This window comes from Amphibalanus amphitrite, unplaced genomic scaffold, assembly GCF_019059575.1.
Source record: "Amphibalanus amphitrite isolate SeventyFive unplaced genomic scaffold, NRLGWU_Aamphi_draft 000033F_arrow, whole genome shotgun sequence".
NCBI classification, from domain to species: domain Eukaryota; kingdom Metazoa; phylum Arthropoda; class Thecostraca; order Balanomorpha; family Balanidae; genus Amphibalanus; species Amphibalanus amphitrite.
The window spans coordinates 504,364-521,277 of record NW_024881529.1 but is presented as its reverse complement, the minus strand read 5'-3'; the positions used below and the strand labels follow the sequence as shown (position 1 = coordinate 521,277).

General features: G+C 53.8%; 2 protein-coding genes across 2 annotated transcripts in view; both read right to left on the bottom strand.

Moving 5' to 3' along the window:
* Positions 1-5,110: 5,110 nt before the first annotated feature.
* LOC122368930 lies at positions 5,111-6,851 on the bottom strand. The gene is made up of 2 exons (XM_043343258.1): positions 5,387-6,851; positions 5,111-5,220 (listed from the first exon to the last, which is right to left on the bottom strand). Exons 1-2 carry the CDS (start codon positions 6,849-6,851, stop codon positions 5,111-5,113), a joined length of 1,575 nt encoding a protein of 524 aa, XP_043199193.1.
* A 3,457-nt stretch (positions 6,852-10,308) lies between these two features.
* Positions 10,309-16,914, bottom strand: part of LOC122369032 (pollen-specific leucine-rich repeat extensin-like protein 2) — a 31,698-nt gene continuing 25,092 nt past the window's right edge. The window contains exon 7 of the mRNA XM_043343399.1: positions 10,309-11,411. Coding sequence (XP_043199334.1) covers positions 10,644-11,411 — 768 coding nt within the window. The 3' untranslated portion in view covers positions 10,309-10,643. The remainder of the gene's footprint in view (positions 11,412-16,914) is intronic.

The window sequence follows — 16,914 nt, the reverse complement described above, 5'->3', positions numbered from 1 at the left end:
TCATATCTCCGAAACCAAAAGTCACAGAAACTTGAAATTTTCAGTGGACATCAAGAAAGGATAGAGGAGCAGCTATACGAAAAATCAGCCGTCTAGCTCTAAAAATGTTGAGTGCAGAGCAGAAAGACTACCTGGGGGGGTGGCAACCACCCCCCCCCCATGTGCGGGCGAGGGTTAAATAAGTAAAAATTAACGTTGGAAACTTTTGAGGGTTAGGGCACTGATCATTAGTGGGGCCCCCTCTGGCTTAGAGATGTCAATCGGATACCAACTTTTTGGTATACCGATACCAAACCGATACCAACTTGGTGTTTGGTATTTCAAGGCGAACGCATTTGGTATTTTGTTGGTTTTATGAATCCTCTCTAATGTTAGAGAGGCTGAGAATTTGGTAAAAGTTGGTATTTCCATCATATTCCCAAGTCGGTTCGGTTTCGGTATTTTTCCATGAGGTTTGTTGGTATTTGGTTTGGTATCGGTATCACGATTTTCCGCAATTGACATCACTACTCTGGCTAAAGGCTGGCTATAAAATACAGAGCATCGAACACGAAAGCAAAATCTAAGGCATTTTGGAAAAATGAGTATGCCCCGCAGCGTCCGATAACTACCACCTTCCAGTGGGTCAAGCCAACGGGGTCCAAGTCTATAATGGCACTTAGCGATAGCACTAACCTTGTCTCACTTTTCGTTGAAGTCTGTTCCGAATGGTTTCGGCGACAGACTGGCTGCACTGAGGTCGTTTGGTATGTGCAACTGTAATTAAAGCCACCTAAGGCGCCCACACTAGGCTGAAGCTGGGTTGGAAATGCTTCGTCTTTGCAGATGTTACTGGCCGCTGATTCTCGAGTGCCTGAACCGGTAGATGTCGTGGTAAAATTTGGTGTGATAATTTGGACCTTACCGCAGTCAGCGCACCCTAAAGTCCTAATAAAGAAACGCCCCCCCCCCCCCCCGAGCTTCTGCATCCAGGCCACCGAATTCCTTCACCCTAGTCCGCCGCTCGACTCCCTCACCTCAGCCCTCCGTTCCCAGCTTGACGAGCGTTTGGGCAGGATAAACCTGTCGTATCGTTATCCGTAACTGGCAGCGTTTTAGTGTGACCAGCATTACGGGTAGTCAGCTGTTTGTGGTGTTGTTTACATCAGTCAGTGCCCGGCCCCGGCCAAGGTCGGATGTACTCGGATGTACTGTTCAGTGTTTACGTTTGATCGCTGAGAAGAATACAGCGTCAGCCAGAACTGCCAGTCTGTCACGAGACCACGATGTAACAACGTGGCGACGAAGATGAGATTTATTTGCTTTAAGTCGTGGTAAATGTGAGGCGGCCGGAAGAGGCCAAAAAGATGGCGCCGACAGAACAGACGCCAGTGAAGTTCGCGGTGAGTCGGTGGCGCTCGGGGCCGGAACCGATGGCGGACAGGGAGGCCGGCCAGGGACAGTGACAGAGCCGATGACCGGGGCGTGTCAGTCGCGGCGGAAGACCGGTTGCCTGTTGGGGTGGTCGCCGGGCGGTGGCCCAGAGTTTTGGCGGCGCTGGGCGGTGACAGCCATTACGGCGGTGTAAAAACCGGGCGGTGGTCGGCGCAGGATTAGAAAAGTTTCTTTGTTTTGTTGGTGTGTGATTTTTTTATTGATGCTGCTTGTCGGGTATACTGTTTGGTGATGTTTCTTGAAATATTGGCCGTTTTGTTATTGTTGGTGCAGCGAATGCCGCACAGGGACGTGAACGCGGAAGCGGCGGCCGGCGGCGGCGGCCTGTGATTGGTCGGCTCAGGTCGGCTGGCTGTGTCGAGCCCCGTGATTGGCTGGCCGGCGGGGGCCGGCGCGGGAAGCCAACTCGGTTTGGGGGGCCTGGTCCGGGTGCCGCGGCGGTGATCAGCTGGTCGGGTGCGGCGTGGGGGCGGCGCGGGTGCAGCGAGGGGGCGGCGGCCCGGCTCTACAGCGGCGATCAGCTGTTCGGGTCCGATGACGTCATGGAGCTGGGAGCGGGACTGCAGGCGATGGCGGTGGCACCATACCGACAGGGCAGTGATTTTGAGAGATGGCTCAGGTCACTGGAGCGGTATATGGTGGCGATGGGGGTCGAGAGCACGGCCCGAAAGTGCGCCCTACTGTTACACCTGGTTGGTCCCGATATCGCGGACCTCTCCGACTCGCTGCCGGAGGAGCCGGACGGCCAGGCGGCGGACGACGACTTCGTTCGACTGAAAACGAAACTGACGAAATACCTCGTACCCGCAAGAAACGTCGTCGCGGAGCGCGGCAAATTCCAAGCGATGGCAATGGAAGAAAATGAAGACCTGGAGGTGTTCCTTGGTCGTCTCCGCGCGCAGGTGCAGCGCTGCGGGTACACGGCAGCGGAGGTGGAGCGGGAATTGCGCGACCGCTGCGTGCTGGCCAGCCGCGGAGAGCTACAGCAGAAGCTGGTGCGTGAGGCGGCGGTGAAGGGAGCTGGCCTCACCCTGGAGGACGTCCGGAGGACGGCGCGTGCGTTCCGAGACGTCAAGGATCTTGCAGCTCAGTTGGCGGGGGCGCCGGAGCCGGCGGCGGCGGGTGAGGACACAGTCCAGGCGCTGCGACGCCCGCAGCGGCCCGAGGCCGGCCGGTCAGCCGTGCCCCCGGGCACGTGTTTCCGCTGCGGCGGCCGGGGGCACTGGCGGCGGGACTGCCCGACGGGCCGGACGGGCTCGGAGCCGGACGGAGCCCGGCCAACCAGGTCAGCCGACGGCGGCGGCGGGAGAGACGGTGGCCGAGGCAGCTACCGTTACGGCGACGGCGCCGCGGCAAGAGCGGGACCGGAGCCGGGCGGCTCCCGAGCGTCCGGACGGCCGGACGGCGGTCGGCGGGTCGACATCGGACGCGGCAGCCCGCCCGGTGGCAGGAGCGGCGGCAGGCGCTGCTTCAAGTGCGGCGACACGGGACACCTGAAGCGGGACTGTCCTCAGCGCGGACAGGTGGCATCCGTGGAAGAAATCGTGATGGCGGTGGACCAGACAGCCACACGGCGCCGGGACCGTCTGCCGCTGGTCACGGTGTCCGTCAACGGCAGGCAGATGGAGATGCTGGTGGACACGGGGTCCCCGGTGTCGATCGTGGCGGTCGGCAGCATCCCGGGACTGGAGGTGAGACCGTCCGTGATGCAGCTCCGGTCATTCACAGGGCAGCCGGTGCCCGTGCGCGGCGAGGCCACGGTGGATGTGCTGTACGGCGGCCAGCGGAGGCGACTGGACGTGGTGTTGAGCAGCCAGCTGGGACACCGTCCGCTGCTGGGGCGGGACTGGCTGCAGGTGATCCGGCTGGACTGGCGGTCACTGTTCCAGGTCAGCGAGGTCGGCGGGGCAAGTGGCCGGCGGACGCTGGAGTCGGTGAAGGCGGCGCACGCGCAGGTGTTCGCGGACGGGCTCGGTGTCATGAGTCACCAGACGCTCCTGACGCTAAAGCCGGACGCGGTGCCGCGGCGGCTACCACCGCGACCCGTACCGTGTGCGCTGCTGCCGCTAGTGGAGAACGATGGAGCCGGTGGGCGCCTGGACGCCAGCGGAGTGAGCAGCGGGCGCCAGGACGCCGGTGATGAGGGCGGGCGCCGGAGCCCGGAGGCAGACGGGCGCCGGGACGCCGACAAGCGCCGGAACGATGAAGTCTGTGGGCGCCGGGATGTGGCTGGGCGCGGGCGCCGGGACACCAACGGAGGAGGCGGACGCCGGGTCGCTGGCGAGAACCGGGACGCTGGCGGGAGCAGCGGACGCCGGGACACGGCAGTCTGCGGGTACCGAGTCGCTGGCGAGCGCTGGGACGCTGGTGGGCGCCGGCGCGCTTGTAGGCGGCGGGACGCCAGCGGTGCCGGGAGATCAGGCCGGCGGGACACCAGCGGCGCCGGGAGGTCAGGCCGGCGGGACGCCAGCGGCGCCGGGAGGTCAGGCCGGCGGGACGCCAGCGGCGCCAGGTCAGGCCGGCGAGACGCCAGCGGCGCCGGAAGGTCAGGCCGGCGGGACGCCATCGGCGCCGGGAGACCAGTCCGGCGGGACACCAGCGGTGCCGGGAGACCAGTCCGGTGGGACTGCGGCGGCGCCGGGAGCCGGGTCCGTCGGGACCGCGGCGGCGCTGGGAGCCGGGTCCGTCGGGACTGCGGCGGCGCCGGGAGCCGGGTCCGGCGGGACACCAGCGGCGCCGGGAGACCAGTCCGGTGGGACTGCGGCGGCGCCGGGAGCCGGGTCCGTCGGGACTGCGGCGGCGGCGGGAGCAGAGACCAGCAGCAGCGCCAGTGGTCGGCAGCCGGTGGACAGCCGAGAAAATTCAACGTCGGAGACGCGGTGTGGGCGCGGAACTACGGCGGACCACACAAGTGGAGGCGAGGCGCGGTAGCGGCGCAGACAGGCCCCGTCTCCTACGAGATTGACGTCGGGAGCGCGCTGTGGTCGCGGCACGCAGACCAGCTGCTGGCGGCTGGACTGACCGGACCGGCGGGAACGACCGGAACGGAGGCATCGGACGGGAGCCGAGCGGCAAACGGGAGCGCGGCGGACGCCCACTGGGACCGGAGCGCAGCGGACGCCCGTTGGCACCGGAGCGCAGCAGTCGCCGAAGGAGGAGCAGGAGAGGAAGCGAGAGACGCGGCGAGAGGCGGCGGCGGTAGCCCGGACGAGCGCGGAGAAGCGGGAGCCGTCCCCGGAACTGCCCAGGATGGCAGTGCCGACGAGCCGAAGCAGGCGAGCGGCGCGATGGGGGGCGGGGTCGGCCAGCAGCTCTGAAGGTGCTCCCCTCTCGTAGAAAATCGATGACATCTCCCCTGTGACGTACGCCGCGCTCTCACATCGCAGCTGGCGCCAAATCGCGAACCTTGATGGTCCGCAGTCTACCATCGTCAGATAGAGGCGCCCCTGGAAGTGCGTGACATCAACTGCGACGCGCTCCCAGACAATGTCTACCGACAGCTGTCCGCCAGTCCACTTCTCCGGTGCCGGGTCGATCGACCGGCACGTCTGACAAGCTGATACAACGGATCGTGCCATACGCTTGGTGACCCGCAAGTTTGCCCTCTTGGAAAAGTACAAAGTTCTTCTGACACCTGGGTGTCCAGCGGCATGATGCACCCGCTCCACCTCCTTCACTAGCCCGGCTTCATCTTCGTCTCCTTCTGCACCCGCCATGATGCAAGCCGGACCGCTGCCTGCACGCGTGTCTCGCCACCGCTCCGGCACTCTGGTGAGCTTATCAGCTCTGTTGTCAGCAGAGGCCACGCTGTGAACGCTGATCTCCAGGCTGTACTCGTCGGCCAGCATCTTCAGTGTACTCAGCCTTCGCCTGATAAGCATTTCCGAGACGGCCTTCGTCTTTAACCGTGCTTTGCCGCTCAGGAGGTCAGTGATCCAATGGTACACAGTACGCGAATCCGTCATCAGTCGAACTCTCTTAGCACCCCAGAGGATGGCCATGTTGACGCCCTTCAGCGCGGCATCAAGTTCTGCCATGTTGATATGTGTTCCGTCGGTTGGTCGCAGCCAGCATCCGTCCTCCACCACCTCGCCCTCGATCTCGAGGACCACTCCCAAGGCCAACATGCTGGCGTCCGCCCAGACCGTCACCTCGTTCCCTTTGACGTCCCACTGACCTCTCGCTGGGTCATCTGTGTTAATTTGCGTCATTATCTCTTCGATCAGCCCATTCACTAAACTGTCCTCGATGACGTCGTCCCAAGCGTCCGCCGCTTCATTAGCCTTTCGCTTCAAGAACGACACCGCTGGCCGCAGCCAGCCACACACCGGAAGGTGTCCAGTCAAACGGCCGCAAAGCGAGAACACCTTGCGTTTCGTCACCGGCCCGTCGATCTCTCGGACGTCGTTGTCCCTCTTCCATTTGAGGTTGCCATGCTCTTCCTGAACTCGGAGACCGAGAATCCGAGCGCCTTCTTTTGGTCGTACTGGTTCCTTGCACTGGAGCCCAAAGGCTCGAAGATGTTTGCTCACATTTTCCGCGGACATCACATCCTCATTGACCAAGACATCGTCGACATATGATGACACTGCCTTTGCCACGTCCTCGTCTTGATTCACCACTGCCTCGAGGACTGTCTTCATCACCCTTGGTGCGATGTTCAGGCCAAATCCAAGTCGACTCAGACAGTATCTTGTTCCTTTGTACTCGACAGTCTGGTAAGGCCACAGAGATTCGTCTACATGTATCTGAAGGTATGCTTTCTGGAGGTCCAGAAGCGCTACGTTCGCTCCCATCTGACGCCATTCGCGGAGCTTCTCGTCACACACATCAACATCTGCCGTGTACGTGTCGACAAATGTGTTGATCTCGCGGAAGTCAAGCACGGGTCGCACCTTCCCTTTATTCTCTTGGACCACTGCCATGAGTGGAATCAGGCCTTTCGGGGGACCGTGTTCTTCTTCATCGTATTCTAGTAGCCATCCGTTCTTGATCCAGGTCTCAATCTCCTCTTCATAGTCCTTTCTGACCTCATCCGGCACAGTATACTCGCTCACTCCATTCTTGAGGCGAACTGGTGGCTCCTCACCGGACCACTTCCATTCCACTGTCCAGCGCTGCAGCTCCGCAGCGAAAACGACACGGAAGTCTTCTTTATCAACAGTCAGATCTTGCAGGTCCCCCACACAGCCACATGCTTCGTTCTCGCCGGCGAACTTTACCTCAGAGGGCGATCGTACCGCTACTCCCCCGAGAGCCCTCACTCCATCCATGCCGAGAATCGCACTGAATCCCAGCGGCTTCTTAGCAACCACAAGTGCATCAACAACTACTGGTGCCATCCCCGGAACCTGCACACGAACACCAGCCGTACCCGCACATTCCAGCCTCTCCCCGTTGGCCGTCAGCACGTACATGTCCCGCTTCTCCCAAACAGCGCAGAGTGACGAATGAATCACAGTGCGAGTACATCCCGTGTCAATTAAGACATCACAGTCAACTCCGTTCATCGATAGCTCCCTCACCGGCAGCGCGCCGTTCCATCTCAGTCCCGAGAGGAGGCCGGCGCATGGACCGCCTCTCGCTCCTCGTTTTCCGGGCACTGAGCCGCGATATGCCCACGCTTGTTGCACCGGAAACATCTCACCATGCTTGGACCGTTTCCTTCACGCGCCTGACATTCACGCGCGATATGTCCCAGACGACCGCACGCGTAACACGGCCCTCGTTCCTTCCTCCCTCCATTGAAGCGCTGGTCTTGGCCGTCTCTTTCCCGTCGCACCACCATAGCCGTTATATCGGGTACCTTGCAGTCTTCCCGTAGGATGGCTCTGGCCCTATCCACGACTTCAGATAGAGTCAATGACTCCATGCGAGCGCCGGCCCGTAGCATTTGCTTCACAGATTCGGGTAGGCCGGCAACGAAAGCGCATCCCATCCCCTCTTCGGAGAGCCCTCCAAAGAGGGTTGACAGCCGTTGCAAGTCTGCCAAATACACATCTACCGATTCTCCCGTGCCCAGCCGACGTGCGCTGAACATTTCATACGCAGTGTATTTATCAGCGGCAAAGGCGCGTCGCAGAGCCGCCTTTACTTTAACCGCCTCTCTCCTGTCCACTTCAGGCAGCTGCCGATAAACAGCAGAAGCGCCACCCTTCAATCGCAGTGGTATGACTACCACTTGATCTGCAGCCGGTTGCTGAAGATTGCATACCATTTCCACCTTTTCGATCCAGTCGACAACATCCCCAGTACCGTCGAATTCTGGGATCAATCTCACATCGAAACTTGCCATGGTTGAATTGAAATAATGTCTAAAACGAAAAGGAATGCTGAAATAGCTTGTAGGAATTTGATTAGATTTATCGTCCTTTGATCTCTTCGACACCAAAACTGTCCGCAGTCCGATAAGTTATCTTTCGTATTAATGAACAAACATAATCAGTAATCGCAATTGACACTAAGAATCACCGGATCACCAATGCCGGCCTACGCCTTTTCCACACGAGTCTTCCACACAATCACTTTACTCATAAGTCATACTCCTCCCAGATGCTCCTAAGCCCCAAGCAATCTTCACTTCTTGCCAGGGCCTCACCCCACCTGACCCAAAAAGCAGAACATTCAATTCACTTAACAAATAAATGACCAGTTCACGTGCACTTTTGAAACAACGCCCTTTCAAGCGGTAACATTAAATCACATCAAACATTTAAAAATCGTTAGATATTTGCGCTGACGTCACACATTCAGAGGGGTATTCCTAAGCATTAGCCCCTCTGAATCAAAATGCTGCAATTTTGAAATTCAATATTTCCGATTTAAGGCATTTCTCGATGTTGTGAGTGCCGAAACCGGTAATTGTGAGCCAGGGACCCCATTTTGGCTATCTCAACTCAAATCTAATGTTAAGGTGGGAGGGTCCCTTTAACCAGATAGGCTATCAACGAGTCCGAGAACTGACACAGCCCGGTGGGACCGCTACCCACCGCGTGGTTCAAAAGGCGCAGCTCCCACTGGAATCAGAACCGATCGATTGTTGCGCACTGCACTGGGTGGCAGACGGTGCGGCACACACTGTTATTAGAGTTGCAGGCGTGTCTTAGACATTAGCCTCGTTTAGCAGCAATGTAGTATGGTAGGAACCAACATTTCGTGTTTTTACAATGTGTCAGTGTTGCTGGATAAATGAAGAACTAATATTAACGAGGATGTCTACTTGATATGAACGGGTGTCGGATAATGACCCATCATATTCCTGATTAAATATTCTAAATGTGCACATTTAGGGTCACACTCACCCGAACACACCGGCCAGCATATGTGCACAATCTGGCTACACCACATCTTTGGTTTGCCCTCTACGAATTAGGACATGCTAGATCGGGAAAATCCCCACTGTGCATTGGCCGACAGAAGAAAGCCAAGGCTTCACTCCGCCAACCCAGCGGACCAAGTCGGCACGGATCACCTTGGGATCACCTACTCAATGCTGTTGGTTTTCGCCTACGTACGGTTCAGCACACCCCTACATCGGTTTAACCCTCGCCGGACCTATTGGTTTTCTACATACGCGACGGCCGAGGGGGGGGGGGGTACGACCCCCTCGCCGTTTCGCCCCTGGTGGAGCTAGCACGTCGCGGAAAAAACGAGCGTGTGGGCCGTTACGAGACGCAGAGATTGGTACCCGATTTTAAGGTCCTAGGTCAACCGGTGACCTCTGAGGTCAGGTCAAGTGCCCCAAGGTACGGTTCAGTTTTTGGTGAATAACTTCCCAAAAAAACGGCCGCAGAGCCGCGATTTTGGCAGCATCGTGTTCGTCTCGCTCAGGCGCGTCGAATGATATATTTTTTGTTCGGGTCAGGTCAACTTAGGGTGTTGACCTAAGGTCAAGGTCAGGTCAGCACCCCCAGGTAACGAAGTTGGTCGAAATAGGTCATGTCGCATATCATTCGATTCGGCAGGTCTTCCTGAGTCCATTGGTGGCTTTCTCGACTCGCCAGCTCAATTTGATCAAGAGTTATTGACGAAAAACTAATATGACCTTGATGACGTCATAAATGACGTCACGCAAGGTCAACATTGCAAAAATGGCGCATCTAACCTTGCAAGGAGTGCATCAAATCACGATTCTGTGTGCTTGAGATAGTTGGAGATCGTTCCCGGCGCCAGAATAGCAGTTTTCATTTTTCTTCATTTACTTATAATGGTGAGGTCACGAAAATGACCTGACCTCATATGACCTTTAGGAAAAATCCGAGATATACAAGTTGTGAGACTCATAATGGATACTAGATCCTGCAAGTTTCATTTCCCTGTGACATCTCATCTGGCAGTGAGGGCGTTGCGAAGTTGCGACATCTGAAGACCGTGCAGAGGTTCACTTATGACGTCATAGGTCAGTGACCTGACCTGACCCAAAAATGCGGTTGGTGTCAAAAGATCCGGCTTGGATCAAAGGTCAGGTACGCCAAGTTTCAGCTCTCTATCGCCAGCGTGTTCGGAGCTATCGCGAAAAAAAAAACCTATGGGGGGGGCGGCACCCGCCCCCCCCCCCTCGGCCGGCGAGGGTTAATTTAGCCCACGACAGAAAGCCAAGGCTTCACTCCGCCAACTCAACGGACCGAGTCGGCAGGGGTCACCAGCTGCTAAATGCTGTTGGTTTTCGCCTACGTACGGTTCAGCACACCCCTACATCAGTTTAATTTAGCCCACTACAGAAAGCCAAGGCTTCACTCCGCCAACTAAGCGGACCGAGTCGGCAGGGGTCACCAGCTGCTGAATGCTGTTGGTTTTTCGCCTACCTCCGATTCAGCACCCGAAGAAATTTTCGAAGGGGGAAACCTCCCCTTTCCCCCTTAAAAGTTACATTGGTTGCAATATATTGCAGTGTATTGATTTGTACTACTCGTTGCAAGCCGATCCATCCGAAAATGGCTATTATTGGCTGCCGAGTCAGGTGAAACGAGTAAGGCGGGCAAAACATAACACACAAGCACAACATACAAACATAACATACGTCACATTTGCACACATACCTACATTCGCGCCACCGCACCGCTAAACTTTACACTGGCCAGGTCACCGTGCTGCTCACACAATAGGAGCTTACTTAGATAGGAGCCCCGCCGGCTCAGCGGACCGAGTCGGTAGGTATCACCTGCTCAGTGGCTTTTTTTGCCTTCCTACACCTACTCGAGCTCTCGCACTCATTGACTCTCCTCATTCTCGCCCTGTGTCACGCAGTGCACACTTCGCGGGGCGAACCTAAGGGACGCGATAGAAACGAAGTATTGCGCCATGCGGGCCAGGATGGTCCGTGTTCCCGGCGACGTCAAATGGACCCCATCTGAAGAGAAAAGGTCGGGATTTGACCGCAGAGTTCGCCCAACTTCCTCGAATGTCACCCTTCGCCCGGACGCTTTTGCAACCGCCGCCACCCTTCTTCGCATGCAGTAATTAACCCTTCTCAGGAAGCTGAAATGCTCGCGGAGAGCCGGACGAGGAAAAACACCAAACACAAGCGCACACAGATTGGAATTTTGGGCAAGGAGCTCCCGCAAAAGATTTTCGTGGGCATCCAGCTCCGTCTGTGTCTCTTCGTCGGACTTACGCCCTGTTCGACTGAACACCCCGTTTCCGCCCATCGAAAAGAAAAGCAAAAAGAGTTGAGTCCTATCCTTGCCACACAGCAACCCCACCCTCCCCAGGATATCTGCAGTTACAAGTGCGTTCGTGCAGGATTCTCCATAATAGGACAGAACGGGAGGTGTGTGCTCGAAGTTGATGAACTCGGTCTTAAGGGATGTGCGACGAATTTTTCTGTTGATGACATCGAGGTGAGGCCCAACCCTAAAATCACTAAACTTTTCATCCCCAACCATCAAAACTTTAACCGTCACCACCCTCCCCGCTGCCCACCGCCTAGCCTGGATCTTCCTCCTCCTTCTCTTGCTGACAGCAGGTGCCATGTTGAACTGGAAAGCAAAGAAAATCTATAAGACGGTTGAATGACAAGACATACGAATGTCATCCCTTCTAACTCTGTCTCTGTCTCTGTCTCTCTTTCCTACAGATACCAAATTTAAAAGCAGTAACCCGAAAAACACAATCTCTCTTCTTTCTTTGAGAAGTTCTAGCAGGTCGCGATTTTCCTTTTTATACTATAACTGACCTGACTCGGAAAGCAAACACTGAACTTTAACCCTCGCCCTGGCAGGGCATTTTTTATAACACGGCCTGGCAGGGAGGGGGTCGATGCGACCCCCCTCTCGCGATTGGCTCCTATGGCACCTAGAAACACCAAATTTGGTAGGTAGGTGGGCCCCCTGGAGTTCTCGCCCCTTTGCAAATTTGGTTGCTGGTCAATATTTAGGGGGGTTTCGGGAGTATAAATGTAAAAATTTCGCTAAAAACAGGTCAAAAGTTTTTCGCTTATAGCTTTTGATCTAATTAAGATAGAGCAAAAAGAAAAGCACCAGTGAACTCAGCACGTCAAGGCGCGTCGAATGATAAACGTTTTAGCTTGCTTAAGTGTACTTAAAGTTTTTCTTTATTTTTGAGTAAACTTTAATTAATTAATTAAGTTGAAGTTAACCAAATTGCATCATATCGCATATCATTCAATTCGGCTGATCACCAGGAACACAATGACACCATTTTTAAGCTCTAGCGTTATTATGTGCCAAGTTATTGGCAAAAACGTCATTTGACCTCAGTTGACCTCATTTGACCTGACCCATGGATAAGTACACCAAACAAAGGAGCACCAAGTGACCTGCTGTTAAGTACTGTGGTTTCAAAGCACAAAAGTGATAGCACGAAGCGGATATCTCCAGTATTTTCCGAATTTAGTATTTGCCCATACCCCATACTCTATAGGCTTAACCCGCGCCCCGTAGGGCTACCGGCGGACCCTACCACCCGCAGGGGGGGGGGCGTTTCGGCCCCCCCCCCTAAGATCTCGGAAAGTTACCGGCCGATTTTCAAAATTCAAACGGCGTTCGATAGCCCCACCCGTGAACTACCTTGTGACCAAGTTTCATTGACCTAGGTCAAACCGATGACGTCACAGGTCAGGTCAAAGGTCAGATTTTCACCGTTCACAGGCATTTCAAGAAATGTGTTGTGAAATCGAGTAAATTGGTAATTCATCGAAAACCATCGATGGTACATTGTTCGTTAAACACATACTTTGCTATCTGAGGTCACTGATACCAGGTCATGTCACAGCGAGGTCAGGTCACCGGGGGGTCACAATATGAAAGTGTCGTGTGATACATGTTTTATGGTCCATTTTACATGACAAATGCGATTATGTGGGTTAGGCAGCCTTTGGGGCCAGCCTAGGTCACGTTTTGGTGAAGGTCAGGCCAAATTAGGTCAAATTTCAAAGTTGATATTTTTGCATAAAATGGGTATTGATTCGATGCAGCTCGTCACGGGGAGTCTAATGGTGGTCTTTGTTTTGCCCTAAAAGGTCTAGAATTGCCAAAAATTGAGTTTGAAAATTTGAAGTCATCATTTTTGAACAGTTTTTTTTTTTTCGCTATAACTTGGCCAAAAAACGAGATATCGATCTGAAATTTGGTATGTAGATAGCAGACGGGAGGTACTATCACATATATTCCGTTTTTTTCGAAACTCAAAAAACTTTTTTGATTTTTTTGGCTAATATATCCAAAAAAATGCTTTTTCATTTTGGGGTGTCAAAACTCAAAAATTTCAAAAATCCGAGATAGCAGTTTTGTAGCCCTGTCAATTCTACACCTTTTATGTCTTGATCATTTTTCTGTATCTTCAAAGCTGTAGGCCTGACAGGTCTTCTCGCGAAGGTCTTTTTTCGGTCGAAAATGACAGAACATGACGTCATTCTGACGTCATTTGTGGCCAACCTATGCCTCTGGAAAATTTTTTGGTCACAATGTGTAAAATTGATGCCCGGAGGTGTCCTGAAAGTTTGGTGGCGATATCTCTAGTCGTTTAGGAGATATCGACCGAAAAGGACACGGGGGGGGGGGGGGCCGTTTCGGCCCCCTACGGGGCGCGGATTAACCCGCGCCCTGATGGAAGGGCCATTTTGGCCCCCCCCCTGTGGTTTTTCTTGAATAGCGAGAAAACGGCGGCGCACAGCGCCGCCAAATTTTGGGTACCTTACCGGGCATCAATTTGACACCTTTACACAAAATTTCAAGTCACAGGTCACCTCAGGTCAGGAGTTATTGAGGTCAAACTGAGGTCATGTTCGAGTAAAAATGAGCAAAAAACATGACATCTTAAATGCTCATCAATTCTACAGTTAACAAGCAATTTTAAATTTCTTTATGTGGTTGTGTAGAGAAAAGTCGGCGCTACAAAATTGCTATCTCAGATTTTCAAAATTTTGGGATTTTGACCACCAAAATGATTTTTTTTTTAGAAAAACTCAAAAAATTTCCTTTTTTGAATTTTGAAAAAAAAAACGGAATATATGTGATAGTCCCTGCGCTCTTCGATATACATACCAAATTTTAGATCGATACCTCTTTTTTGGCCAAGTTATAGCGAAAAAAAACTGTTAAAAATTGATGACGTCAAATTTTTGAACTCAATTTTTAGCAGTTCTAGACCTCGTAGCGCAAAACGGAGACCACCATTGAACTCCCCGTGACAAGCTGCATCGAATCGGTAACCATTTTATGCAAAAATATCAACTTTGAAATTTGATTTAATTTGACCTGACCTTGACCAAAACGTGACCTAAGCTGACCCAAATGTCTGCCTGACCCACATAATCGCATTTGTCATGTAAAATGGACCATAAAACATGTATCATTCGACACTTTCATATTGTGACCTCCCCCCCCCCCCCCCCAGTGACCTGACCTCTGTGACCTGACCTGGTATCAGTGACCTCAAATAGCAAAATATGTGTTTGAAGAATATTTCCCCATCGATGATTTTCAATGAATAGCATTTTACTCGATTTTACAACGCTTTTCTTGACATGCCTGTAAACGGTGAAAATTTGACTTTTGACCTGACCTGTGACGTCATCGGTTTGACCGAGGTCAATGAAATTGGGTCACAAGGTTGTTCCCCATTGGGGCTATCCAGCGCCGATTACCGCTTGTCGCTATGTTGCGTGGTTCTCGAGATCTTAGGGGGGCCAAAATGGCCCCCTCCCCCCTCAGACCGCGTTGCTCGGCAGACCCCATCAGGGCGCGGGTTAACATTACGACGTAATGACCTCTAACTGACCTCAGGTCAGTGACCTAAAAAAACGAGCTACATGTTATACAACCAGGGGCGTAGGCAGGGGGGGGGCCACTGGGCCATGGCCCCCCCCCCCCCCCTTGGGCGCCGAAGGCGCCCTCCAATCGCAAATGCAATTGTGATATAATCGAATCGAAAAACAATCGCGACTGGAGGGCGCCCTCCAATCGCGAATGTGTTTACAGGGAAAATACGGATGGAGGGCGCCCTCGGAGGACGCCCATTCCAAATACGCCCTCCAAATACGGTTGGAGGGCTCCCTCGGGCGCCCTCCAACCACATTTGTAGGCTGTAGCTCTCTAAGCGTAACGGTGGTCGCCTATGTAAGCCGCTGTCCTGTAAATAAGCGCCCTCTCACCCGAAGGCGCCCTCCTGTAGGTCGCCACCCTGCTACACATTGCCGCCCTTCTGCTGATCGGCGTCCTCATAATTATTGGCGCTCTCCTACCTATTGAGCCTTCATGTGAAATTTTGAAGGCCGCCTTTCTCCCTTTTGGCACCCTCTTGTTCAGTGCCGCCCTCCTACCTATTGGTTCCCTAGTCCTTCCTGTTGAATGTTAATCGGGGCCCTTCTCCTATTGGCGCCCTCGTGTAGATCGTCGCCCTCCTAACCACTGGCACCCTCCTGTTGATCACCGCCCTCCTATCCACTGGCACCTTCCTGTTGACCAGCGCCCTCCGCACAGACGCCCTCCTGTTCGTGTCATCCTCTTGAGCAAAGGCGCCCTCCTCACCATTGCCACCCCCATTTTAATCGTCACCCTTCCGCTCATTGGCGACTTCCAGTTGATGACCGCCTTCCCACCTATTGGCGACCTCTTGTTGATCGCCACCCTCCTATTGGTGCTCTCTTGTTCCTCGCCACCCTCTTACCTGGTGGCGCCCTCCTGTTGATTGTTGATCGGCGCCCTCCTACCTATTGGTGCCCTCCTGTTGATCGCTGCCCTTCTATCCATTGGCGCCCTCCTGCTGCTCGCCAACTTCCTACCTATCGGTGCCCTACTGTCGAAACTCGGGATGTTGATCGGGGCTCTTCTACCTATTAGTGCCCTCCTGTGGATCGCAGCTCTTCTACCTATTGGCAACATCCGTTGATCGCTGCCCTCCTATCATTTATTTACTCCTTTGGCATGTTTTTCAACTTAGTCGTTCTATTGCACATAGTTGATGTCTTGCCTGTGAAAACTGCCACAAATGAACGTGCATTCAGCACAATGAATGAAGTATCTATACCTACCAAAACTATCTACGCTCTACGATGCATAAAACACGTCTTTGGTCTTAACGGATTGATCCTACTTTACGTGCATCATGGCATCTATATGGATTACGATTAAGTATTGTCAACAGGTTCGGGCGCAACAGCAGGCATCTGAAGTTTCGGTGATTGAAACTGGTTATGTGGGTACACTGTATGCATCTGTGAGAAGGCTATGAAGGCTGGTCTGAGGTAATTTGGATGATGTTTACGCATCTCGCGCTCCGGTATCAATCCGAATCGGTGATCTGGTGCGTAGATATGCCACCGCCAATAAACTTTTATACATCGACACCCATGAGCCAAGCTTTCTGTACAGTTTGTGTGGCAGCGGCCCGACCAAACCTTAGGTAGTTTTTACACCTTCAAATTTGGTAAAAGAGCGAGAGGAGCTTTGAACAGTGATCGTATAAAAGGCGTGCCTAAAAAGCGGAGGAAAAGGTTGTTTTCAAAAATTTCGCGCGCCTTCGGCGCAGCATTTCAAGAACACTTGACCTTTTGTGACCTGGAGTATAAAGAATACACACGATGCAAAATCAATGCAGCACGACCTATACGAGGTTACGCAAAAAAAAAAACTGGTGGCATGGTAAAAAACGCCTCCCAACCCCCCAACCCCCACTGAGCGATTTTTTATCTCGCGACCGTATGGCGCCCTCCTTGGGTGAGGTGGCGCCCTCCAAACCCTTGGCCCCCCCCTTCGCGATTTTCTAAATACGCCGCTGTATACAACTCGGTGAACGTAGCACACCCTGAAAGTTTGAAGGAAATCAGTCCAAAACTGTGAGTTGGACAGGTGCAAAAAGAAAATTGAAATTTGACCATGAACTTGTACCGGTTTTGCTGACCTGGTGACCTGACCCAAGGTCACCCGGACCTGAAATTTTCAGGTCATACGTAAAAAGGTTGCCCCATAGGCTGTGCCAAATTTGGCGCCGCTGCGCGCCGCCGTTTTTACGCTATCTTCG

Bases quoted from the DNA above. Each gene is read 5' to 3' on its own strand.
- LOC122368930 (XM_043343258.1), bottom strand. From the start codon at position 6,851: ATGTACGTGCTGACGGCCAACGGGGAGAGGCTGGAATGTGCGGGTACG. The intron at 5,221-5,386 runs GTACTGTGTACC...TGCTGACAACAG, and splicing joins TCGACTGATGACGGATTCGC to AGCTGATAAGCTCACCAGAG.